The sequence below is a fragment of the Acomys minous genome, assembly GCF_964271855.1.
Source record: "Acomys minous genome assembly, chromosome: 13".
Lineage (NCBI taxonomy): Eukaryota > Metazoa > Chordata > Mammalia > Rodentia > Muridae > Acomys > Acomys minous.
Genome location: NC_140495.1, coordinates 34,820,686 through 34,832,815, shown reverse-complemented (window position 1 = coordinate 34,832,815; position 12,130 = coordinate 34,820,686). Strand labels below are relative to the sequence as shown.

The 12,130-nt window shown below is 37.8% G+C and overlaps 1 protein-coding gene across 6 annotated transcripts in view; it reads left to right on the top strand.

Annotated features, from left to right (window-relative positions):
- DOP1A (DOP1 leucine zipper like protein A) overlaps positions 1-12,130 on the top strand; it is a 95,330-nt gene that overhangs the window by 33,621 nt on the left and 49,579 nt on the right. For all 6 annotated transcript variants that reach the window (XM_084753457.1, XM_084753458.1, XM_084753456.1 and 3 more), the window contains 3 exons: positions 1,904-2,097; positions 3,243-3,337; positions 11,757-11,856. In XM_084753457.1, the coding sequence (XP_084609583.1) occupies positions 1,904-2,097; positions 3,243-3,337; positions 11,757-11,856 (389 nt within the window). The remainder of the gene's footprint in view (positions 1-1,903; positions 2,098-3,242; positions 3,338-11,756; positions 11,857-12,130) is intronic.

Genomic DNA, 12,130 nt, shown 5'->3' with positions numbered 1-12,130 from the left:
AACCAGTCAAATTCTTTTTGTAACTTAGCCAAAAATTATGACCCATAATTTAATGATACAACAAATAGATTAACAGATAATGAAGAGTGCGAAGTGGGTCCCTGTGCCAATGGTATTTAAACTGCTAATGGAGAAAAATAGCCTGGCACCAGTGCACCGCCTTTCACTAGCTGTTGTCATAATGCTTGATACTTGATACTGAATGTTAAAGAAAGGGAACTAACTCTTCTGTTTTGGAGCCTATTGTTTTTTAAGAGCTAATAGCTACAGACAATGCATGATGCCCTTATGTTGTTACCAGAACTAGAATAAAAAGAAAAAGGAAAAGGAAAAAAAAAAGAAAGAAAAACAAATAAAGGAATTGAGTTTAGGTGGCAAAATAGAGAATGCTAAGTTTAACTTGAGAGTAGGTGTAATGATTAAAATTAAATAATTTAATTAAGTACATTGACTAATGTGTTTCAACTCTTTCCACAGTACAATAAGATTCTAATCCTGAAAATATTGGATTATCCTTATAGGCTACATTAAAAAGAAAAATAATGTAGTCAAAACTAAATATCATAATTGGCTATTTCAAACTGTTCTTTATTGCTATTCTTATTACCAGGTGTCTGTGTGTGGCTGGTGTGTATGGCGGTCAGAGGGTAACTTTGTGCACTGTGAATCCTGCCTTCATCGGGGCTCCTGGGTTGGAAGTCTGCTCTACAGGCTTTCATGGCAAATGCCGTTACTCCTGAGCCATTTCTATGGCCCATCTTACTTGCTTTTATTAATTTACCTATTTGCTTATAATTTTAGAAGTATAAAATAAAAGTAGTTCATTTAGTTTAGAAATAAGTTTTACGGTGTGGTGGCACACACCTTCAATCCCAGCACTAGGGAGGCAGATGCAGGCAGATCGCTGTGAGTTTGAGGCCAGCCTGGTTTACAGACTGAATCCAGGACACCAGAACTGTTACACAGAGAAACCCTGTCTTGAAAAAAATAACACACCAACAAACAAACAAAAACTAGAAATAAGTTTTAATTTATTCTCTTAAGGGAAGTACAGAATCAGTACCATTTAATTCTACTAGGTCTAATTATTTTTGTTTTGTTTTCGCTGTGTAACCTTGGCTATCCTGGATGTGTTTTGTAGACCAGGCTGGCCTCAACTCACAAAGATCTGCCTGCTTCTGCCGTCTAAGTGCTGGGATTACAGGCATGTGCCACCATGCCCAGCTTCTAATTAAAATTTAACATAGAAATTAAATAATTCTCTTTCTGGCTGTAGCATCCTATGAGTTATGTTTTGTTAAGAATTCCATGTAAGTACTATAAGAGGGTTAATAAATGTGTTATTTTAATGCAGAGATACAATGAAGTCAAAGATAATGTTACTAATAAATCACCCACTGAAGTCATATGACTTTACTATACTATACCATAATGTGATAGACTTCTATATATTGAGTTGTTTATTTTGGTTAAAACAAGAGTCAATCACTGATAGATATCCTTAGTTTGATTTTTGTCATAGATCCAATTCATTTATATCATTGTGAATTCTGTGTTATGATTTCAGAAAGCAAATGTCTTAAGGTTTTGTAGGAAGTCAACATAGTTGTGCTGATTGATTAAATAAACGGTAGAGATGTTGCTCTATAGCTTATTGTAATCTAACAACCCATAAGGTCAGCAGGTACAGTGGTCAGTCCTCTCCGTCTGACAGCTAGCGCAGGGCGGAAGCAGGACTTTGTACCCCGCCCTCTGAATTTGAAGTGTGCTCTTCCAGACTGGCTCACTTGTTTCTAGAGTGGAGCTCATGACTTTGCTGTGGATGCTGTTATTTATTTTGGAAGAGAATCATGGTTGAGTTCTTTTCTCTGATTGTGAATGTCTCCTTCTGTTGTGTGCACAGGACAAACACACTGCTGGAGAAGGTTGCTGCTGCTGTAGAGCAGTCGGCGTTCTACAGTGCCCTCTGGGGCAGTCTGCTCACCAGTCCCGCTGTGCGCTTACCTGGAATCACATATGTTCTGGCCCATCTGAACAGGAAGCTTTCAATGGAAGACCAGCTGTACATAATTGGCAGTGACATTGAGCTCATGGTAGGTTGTCATGTCACAGGTGTGTCTCTAGAGCCAGGCATTCCAGACTATTCTGAGACTCATGCCACGTGCAGCATTCCTGTTTTTATCAAAGAAAACAGCCAAAATACTGAATAATTATTGATAACTTAAAGGATTATTTTTCTCATGAAAAAGACATTATTATTATTATTATGTATGCCTATTCCCTTTTATTCAAGCAAATGCATGATTTTAATTACTCTTGTCTTTCGTACTAGTAGACTACTGTTACCAAGGCTACATTTATTATAATATCCCAAAGTGAACATTCCTTTCAGTCTTACTTTTCTTTATAAAGAAATTTGTAATTTAGACAAAGTGATATAGCTGACTTCTGAAAAAAGGAATAGACCACAGACTGTGTTCTTATGTTCTTTTTAATGTCAAGATTGGTAACAGAAGGAAATCTTTATAGGATGTTGTAGCCTTAAAGTGGGCAAGAAATTCATTTTCTAAAGTTCTTAAATGTTTTTTTGATTAACCTTATTTTCCATATAAGGATACAGCTGAATTTAGCATACAGCTTTGCTTAGATTAAATATTAAATGCTTTCACTAAAATTGGGCCATCTTACATGTATGAATTTTTACACATAAATATAGTCTCCTAACTACTACTGTAAAGAAGACTAAGAAATTTACATCACCCCAAAAATCACTAGACCCCTGTGGCCACTCCTTTCCTGATTTCAGATCCTTGAAAATGTTCTATCCAGACTGTTAACGTAGGTTGAATCATACTGCTCATGGCCTGTGGGTGTGGTTCACTCACAGTTTATAGCGCAATTGAGATTAGTCCATGCTTCTGTGTATGTCATTGGCTTGTTGCTCCATGTTGCTCCATATTCTCTTGTTGACAGTATCATAGTGTGGTTACTGTTTCATCAGTCAATGGACATTTGACTTGCATCCCACTTAGTGCAAGTATGAGTGTAGCTGCTAGGCAGCATTTGCACAAACATGCTGGGGAGACATGCTGGGGCACAGGGTAAAAAGTCATTGATACTGACATTAACATTTGTCTGTTGCACTCTGTGAAAAGCACAGGTATATATTCTGTCTTAGATAAATGAAACATTACCATGGCAAACATTGCCCAGCATGCTAAGGGCTTTCTTCTTTCAGGTAGAAGCAGTAAGTACTTCAGTGCAGGACTCGAGTGTACTTGTACAGAGAAGCACACTGGACCTCATCCTCTTCTGTTTTCCATTCCATATGAGCCAGGTAAACTTAATGCTATTGCTGTCAAGAGGCATTCCTTGAAAGTCATAGATCTGTGGTGTTTAGCCATTTTAAAGGTACTATATTAGAGTATTTTCTTTATAAGTATATTGAAAACAAATTCCTTTTTGGTGAAGTATTTGCAATTATTTTAAAGAAAAATAAGAATACAGCCACTGAATCAGATTGCTTTATACATTTCAAAAAAAAATGTAAGCTTTAAAAAAGCAGTAGGTGCTCATTGCTAACTCTAAATAAGTAGAGTCTTGAGACCCAGGCCTTCAACTCTGCGGACATCTATCTGCTGTACCTTGTATTGCTTTGGAGGCTCCAGTATATGTGCCAGGACTTTTGGGAAGTTAGCCATTGTTTAAGAACCAAACATTTAGTCCTGGGCCATTTGCTACACACTTCACTGTAGATATAAGCAACTGACTTGACAAATCATGAATAAAGTGTTACATTACTAGGACTTAATCAATGTCCTTTAATTTAAAAGAAATTTTGTATGTCTTTAAAAATACTAAACTTTGATGAAAAATGAGACTTAAACACTAGAACAAGTACATTCAAATTGGTGGAACTAATTACTTAACACAAGTAGTAAAATGAAAAGGCTTTCTGCTTTGAAAATTAAATTTATGCCAGGTGGTAGTGGCACGCGCCTTTAATCCCAGCACTCAAAAAGCAGAGACAGGTGGATCTCTGTGAATTCCAAGAGATCCTGGTCTACAGAGAGTTCTAGGACAGCCAGGGCTACATAATAAAATCCTGTCTCAAAAGAAAGAAAGAAAATGCATTTGTAAAATGGGATTAGCAGGAAGGACTTTGGTGTTTTTATGTGGCTGCTAGTTGAGAACTCAGCAACTTCTCTTAACTGGCTAAGTTTGTTGTTTTTGTTTGTTTACTACTTTACTAATTTTTGTTACTTCATTTAATTTGAATAAAAGTTGAAGACTTTTATAGTTCATTGAATACATTGTTACTGGTTGAGACATAAACCACTTCCAGTTTCTATTTTGAGACCCACGCACTCTAGGCCATGGGCCTTTTTTCTGCTCTCTGGACTTTCAGATTTTCAGTGTAGACTAAGCTGGCCAAAGCTGTAGCTTAGAGATGGCCAAATGGACCACAGTGTGGGGTTTATTGGTGTCTTTGTTTAACTTTGTTAAAGTCTTATAAAAGAAGACAAAGAGTCGATCAAAGAAATATGTTGTAAGAACCCAAACCTGCACTGCCTGGCACTTAGGAAGAGCATTCATTAGTGACTTTTGATCTTGACCTCTTTTCCTGTTGAAACATTCCATATTAAAAACTGTCCACTGAAAGGCTCCTCCACAGCATCTAGGAATTAATTGATAAGAACTTAATTTGTGATGTTCCTAGGTTGGGATTGAAAATTAAACCTTCCAACCCAAAATTCTCCCAGACCTCCTATGCTGTGATTCAGAAAGCAGTAGTGTATTAAGTAATCTCTGTTCACCTCTCTCGGCTACTGCTACAGTACTAGTCCCACATTACTGTGTCGCATTGTAAGGCTCCAAGGCTGATAGAGTCGTCTTTGTTTTCCACTTGACTTTTTTTTCATATCTTGCACGTAATATTTTCTTAGCAAGTATTGATTTTAATTATAACTTAGCAGAGTCTTCATACCTACCTCAAAAATTGGATTGCTATTATGTTGTGGATGGAATGGTAGACCTCTTTAACTTACTTCATGTAAAGCTGACCTGAGTATCCTACTGTTAAGTGTTAGTTGAGATTATAGAGATCTTTACATATTGCAAAATGTGTGGTGATGTCAGTAATATTTAAGAGTGGCTTCTTAGCCATGCATTTGGTGATGGTGTCACATGCCTTTAGTTCCAGCATTGTGGAGGCTAAGGCAGGGGGATTGTAAATTCAGTAGTGAGATCTTGTGTCCAAAAAGAAAAAAGAAAAAAAAGTGGCTTTTTAGCTGGGGAGTAGCTCAGTGCAACAGGCCCTAGGTTCAATCTGTAGCATCACAAAATGTGACTTTCTCTGGGTGTGGTGGCATATGCTTTTAATCCTAGCACTCAAGAGGCAGAGGCAAGTGGATCTCCATGAGTTCCAGGCCAACCTGGTCTACAAAGCAAGTCTGAGACAACCAGGGCTACACAGAAAAACCTTGTCTCAAAAAACAAAAACAAAACATGATTTTTTTTATTTATTTATTAGTAGTTGACAAAAATTGTGAGTTTTGTCCTCCATGATGTTTTCAAATATATAGAGAGAGAGGAGAGGAAGAACATTTTATAATGTATTACTAACTCATTTATTACTTCATGAACTTACTTCCTTCAGTGAGGACACATTCTTAACTTTCAGTACAACAGATATTAACTATGGTTACCATGGTGTAGTAGACCTCTGAAACATTCCTCCTAAAATGGAAGTTTTATATCCTTTACCATTTCTTCTATTCTTTCCAACTTGAGTTTTCTCCTCAGATAAGATGGGGAGACATTGGTGCTTCCAAGATTTTGAGACAGTGCCTATAATCTGCATGTCTGCTAGTGAGGAGATAGCATAGGAGTCCTCAAAGTTTTGGTTGCAGGATGCTATTGCATGCTTAAAAAATACTGAGAATATAAACAGTTCCTGATGTAAGTTAATGCTATCTGTATTTATCATGTAATTTAAAAAATAGTCTACTGATTTATCTCAAAATAAATGAGTAAATAAATCTTACCAGTGTGAATGACATCTTGTAAAAGTACAGTACAGCTCAAAAAGAAGCTGTGAGCAGCAGAGTTTCATACTTCTTATCACTCTTTTTAATAACTTGTGGCCTAAGAACACAAAAAATGAAAGCTCATACCTGCTACTTTTTGGTTGATGTATACGAAAAAAAAATAACTCTCACCCTCTCACAGTGTTATGCAGTTGGAAAAATCAAGGAATCTTTAATATTTTCTGATAATAGGTATAATTCTTCTTTGATACTATACCAAAGTTAGATCTACAGCTTAAGTTAATTGTGATATATAAATATAAATAAACTTTTAGTTTTCTGTCCTGTTATAGTTTGCTAGTCTAACTGATACTTTTACCTCATGTGATTTTGTAACATCAAGTTTAGTTATTTAGAAAACGCTGCTGTACTCAACTGGGCAGATTTTCCATATATAGATCCACTTCACCATATTCAACTAAACAATCAGAAATGTTGTTAATACCACTTATATGTGTAACTTTTTCTCATCACTGTTACCTGACATGAAACACTTTAAGGGAGGAAAGCTTTATTTTAGCTTACTCTTTCATGGAGATTTCAGTCACCATAACAAGGCAATGGCAGCAGAAGGAGCTCAGTCCATGGCAATGAGAGCTTGTGGCAGCAGCTCAAGTACTTCCTGAAGCCCCTTAAAACAGAACATGAGCCTAGAGGCAGGTGTTTCTGGCCTAAGCCATTGCATTTGAAAAGCAGTATCTACATTTATTTATTGTTTTGTTTTGTGTCTGTGTCCACAGCACTTATATGGAAGTCAGAGGACAATTTGTAGGATTCAGATCTCTTTTTCAACCTTTATGTAGATTTTGAAAGATGAGCTCAGATTATCAGGGTTGGCAGTAAGCGTGTTTTACCTATTGAGCCTCTTTTGTTTGTTTGTTTTGTTTCCTTCAAGACAGGGTTTTTCTGTGTAGCCTTGGCTGTCCTGGACTCTCTTTGTAGACCAGGCTCTCAGAGATCTGCCTGTCTCTGCCTCCCAAAGTGCTGGGATTAAAGGCATGCGCCACCACACCCAGCCCTATTGACCCTCTTAACAGCCCCAAATCATAACACTTCGTCAGTAAAAGAATTTTAGGGACTGAACCCTCCATGTTTGGTCCTCCTCGCCCATTGTTTTTTGGAGCCCAGTCTGATTGGTCCTCCCTGCACTGTTCCCAATGCCAGGATTTAACCCAGATTGCACATTGTGTGTATCAGCCCAGTCTGGTCAGCTGCCTGACTTCAACCTACTCATTCCGCACAGACAGCCGCCAGGCCTTAACCCAAGTGCTCATCCTAGGCCAGATTCAGTCTGCCCTAACCCAGAACCCACATTTGGACATGGGTCAAGCTGGTGAGTCACTGGAGCCTAGTCTGCCTGCAACGTTTTCAACCCTCAGGCTGTTCCTAAGTAGCACATCCTGTTTAAACATCCTAGCCTGAAGTGTAGATCGCACCCCTCCCAACTGGTCAAAATGCAAAGGACAACTGATCATGGGTGCCTTGCCCTGATTGTTTCAGATACAACACAACACCTACACCTAAGGCTCAAGGGACATCATGAAAGAGAGAATAGAAAGATTGTAAGAGCTTAAAGATCAAGGCATCCTCTTCAAGATTGTTCTTGTAAATATGGCAGGGAGGCTGTGCCCATGGCATTTCAACAGCATGCTTGCCTCAACAAGACCTGAACAGTAACTGCTTCAGTTGACATACCAACGTGGATGGTGGGATGTCACAAGGCCCTACCAATAGGTGAAGAGCTGCAGGCAATTAATGATTGCTGGCAGAGGTAGAATCAGGTTTTCCCAGGAAAGGGCCCTAATTGGTTTCCCAGTACTAAGTGGTCATCCCTAAAAACATACATACTTGCAACAGTAAGTGGACTCAAAAGGTTGTGTTTATATATTTACTCATTTATAACAGCTAAAGATAAAGAAGCTAGGAGTTAGAGAAAGAGGAGGTGAAACATGGGAGAACTTGGAGGAAAGGGTAAATAATGTAAATCAGTTCATATATATGAAGCTTAAAAAATAGGTAAAGTTGGCAGATCTGGACCCAGGGTGGCCTGCACAAACTGCTGTACCAACCAATGACAATGCATGCAGAAAACCTAGACCCCTTATTCAGATCTAGCCAATGGACAGTGCAGTCTCCACAGTTATGTGGAGAGCAGGGACTGACTCCGACATGAACTCTGATGCCCCCTATTTGACCACTTCCTTTTGGTGGGGAGGCCTGGTGGCACTCAGAGGAAGGGGAAGCAGGCATTCTGGATGAGACCTGAGAGGCTGTGATCATGTGGTGGGGGAGGAGGTCCCCTTCTGTCACAGACCTAGGGGAAGGGAATAGGGTGAAAGAGGGAGGGGGGCACGGAAAGATACAAGAGAGGGGATAACAATCGGGATGTAATCTGAACAAATTACTTTAAAAAAACACTAAAGTTCAGGAAAAAAAATAGTTAAAATTTTTAGCTCAGTGTCTGGAAGCAGTGTTACTTTAACATACAGAGTCTTTCACAATGTAATTTCCTTGTGGAATTGACAATATTATTTATAGCAATATTGTTTCTGTTTAAGTGACAATGTAATTTTATTTCTTTGAGGAATAACTATTGAATGCCAAAATCTAAAAGATCATTTTTATGTTAGATATAACCTAATGTATATATATTTTTTAAAAACAGTTTTTTTAAAAAAAGCTATTAAGTTCTGAACAGTAAGAGAACCATCGTGCATATGTATCAAAAGCACATGACATGTGCTTACAATTTCGGTATACAAAATAGTAAAAGTCATAGACTGAAATGTGTACCTTGAATAACAACCTTAAGTTTCAGTAACATTCTTTTAAAAGAACTGTGAAACTGCCTAGTCCACCCCCCCCCCTTTCTTTTATGTGCTGGAATTGAAGCCAGGGTCTCCTGCAAGTTCATCTACCACTGAGCTATACCATCAACTTGTTTACCTTTTTTTCATGGTGTTTTTATTTTCCCCCATGCACATGGCAGCAAAAATGCAAAGTATGATGGTTGCCTCTACTCAGCTGCTTTTCATACAGATATTCCAACTGTTTAACTTGCTTCTTATATGTTGGGGGAAAATGTCAACACAGCAAAAGAAAAGGTCAATACACATAATTGTTACCGCTTTTCTTTATTTGTTGTATATCTGGTTTCCCCCTGTAGGCCTCCTGGAATGGTACCTAGAGATCACACTTGACACATTTTTCTAACTTACTGACAGTATCTGTAAAGAATGGGTATAATTTGTCATTTGTCATCTGTTGCTAATTTAGAGGTTGATTTCCTTTCCATATCAGGAAGATTGCATACAGAAGCTTCATTGTGATTAAGGGAAGGTCAGCTCGCATCCAGATGAGGCACTACCCAAGCATTTCATTTTCACAATGCTTTGGCACCTTAAGAAGCCTGATGACTTCTGTTGTTGCGTTGCTTTTCTTTTCTTCTTTTTTTAAAATTACTTCCTTGAGAATTTAATACAATCTATTTTGATTATGTCCATGCTGTGTAAACTCCTCCTAGGTCTATTGCTTTTCCCAATCCACCCAATACTGTGTTATCTTTAAAAAAACAAAAACAAAAAACCCATTCAGTCCAGTTTGCGCTACATATATGCTCCTGGATGTGTGGCCTTGCACTGAAGCAGAGTTGACCTGTCAAGCCACACCCTTAAAGAAAACTGACTCTTCTCTCCCAGAAACTCAGTTGCCAACAGCTCCAACATGGAGAGGGGAGGTAGGTGCAGAGTCCCAGCCTTGGTTCCAGAGCCACTAGCAATTGAGAACTGTCAGGTCCTTTTTCATAGAATAGCTTTAAATTGGTCAGTTTCTAAGACCTGACTTTAAGTCAGTTCTTTCCTTTCACCTCAGAGACTAGGCTTGAACTTAAGCCATCAGGTCTGCATGACAAGAGCGCAAAGTGTTGAGTATTCTGATTAGCTTTGAGTTTCAGAACACTTCATCTTTCCTAAACACTTATTAGTGGTTTTTCATTATCCCTCATCCCACCTCAGTGCTAAGCTACCATTAATCTAAAACACTTTTTACCCCTATACACTTGCCTATGCTAGACACGTGTATAAAGATTAGTTACAATTAAAAAAAAAAAAAAAAGAACAACACATGGTGGCTCACAGCCATCTATAATGAGATCTGGTGCCATCTTCTGGTGTGCAGGTATACATGCAGGCAAAACACTGAATACATAAATAAATCTTTTTTTTTTTCTTCTAAAACTGTCCTTTGTTGTGTTGAGTACAATGGCTTGGCTTGGTCTCTCAGAGAAAATGCTGCCAATGCACACAAGTCAGTTCAGTTCACAGGAAGACAATGAAGGACATTTCCCACTCAAGAGTATGGTTTAACTAATGCAGGCGGTAACTCAGACCCAAATCCACTTTCTTAAGTGAGTTCCCATTGATCTTTTCATAGGAATCCTGGGAGATTGTGATTTTTTTAACATATACATCTATTTTATTACACATGAATAAAACAAACTACATACAGCAGGGAGAACCATGAGACAGACAATCATGAGTTATATCAATGTTACATTATAGTGATTTGGCTCTTTGTATTTGTCAAACTTGAAATAAACATCCTTCCTGTCTTGCTAGGTCTAAATTTCTGAATGAAATTCAATATCTATCATATCTCATCTCTATTAACTTAAATCCTTTATCTTGATCTAAAAAGATAATCTGATGCCCTCTTCTGCACAGGTGTACATGCAGGCAAAACACTGAATACATAAATAAATAAGTCTTTAAAAAAGCTTTAACTCACAGAGCCTCTGAGTATTCTTATTGTTAGCAACAAATTTATTGGCTACTTCCCATTTTGTTCAACTTTACATCTTTTGATTGAAATAAGATCTTCCGTAATTATCAAGCTTCAAATCAAAGCTAGTAGAGAAAAGTTAAAGTTATTGATTAGAACAAAAGGACTTTATTTGGATTTTGTTTATGTGTGTGTTTCCCCATGTTTAAACTACTATAAGTAGAATCCTTTTAAGAGGAAAAATGAAAAGGACTGCATTGATGGTAACAGCTTCCTGAAGATTTTAAAGTCCATTGACATTGTTTGAATGGCTAATGCCATATGATTTCCATACTATTTTTCTTCTTTATCATCCTTGTTGGCATCAGATTTTGCTGTTGATGGAGAAGTAAAAAGAATTTTAAACATGATGATGCTGAAGTAAGTGAGTTATAGTCTCAGCTATAAAATTAAAGTGGAGGTAGGGAATACTGGCACATACTTGTGGTTGACAGAGGCAGGCAGAAAGAGCAGAAGGTCAAAGTCCCTTTGCTGCTCAAGGAGCTTGGGGCCAGACCTCAAAGCTCTGTGAGGCTATCCAAAAAGAAACTAAGAGTCATGTTATCTTTCCTCCTGCTTCCTCGAATGTAAATTAGAATAGCTCCTGTATTTGAAAGTTTAGACAAAGCAATGTTATATAAAAACAACTGGCACACACTCTAATATTCTCAGCGGACTTCAAGACATTCTATTTTTTTTTTAAGAGTAAAAAGGTTTGAGGCCAGCCTGGTCTACAAAGTGAGTCTAGGACAGCCAAGGCTATACAGAGAAAATTTCTTGAAAACAACAACAAAAGGAAAAAATAGTATTATACTTTTATTAAGTAAGCAAAACTACGTTTCTTTTCAGGCCACTCGACCAGATATGATCAGGATCTTGTCAGCAGCCCTTCATGTAGTACTAAGGAGGGATATGTCCCTGAACCGAAGACTTTACGCATGGCTTCTTGGTAGGTAATTAATGAATATGCTTATAATTGACAAAAATTTTTAAAAATGAAAGGAGATTTGCCATATATGAGTATCTCAACTTGTATGAAGAAACTAAACATTTATGTGTAAGTGAACAATAAAAAATAAAAACTGCCAGAAAGATGGCTATGTGATTAAGAGCATCTGGTGCTCTTCTAGAGGACCAGAGTTTAGTTACCAGCACCTGCATCAGGTGGCTCATCACCACCTGTGACTCCAGCTCCAGGAAATCCAGTGTCCTCTCCTGGCCTC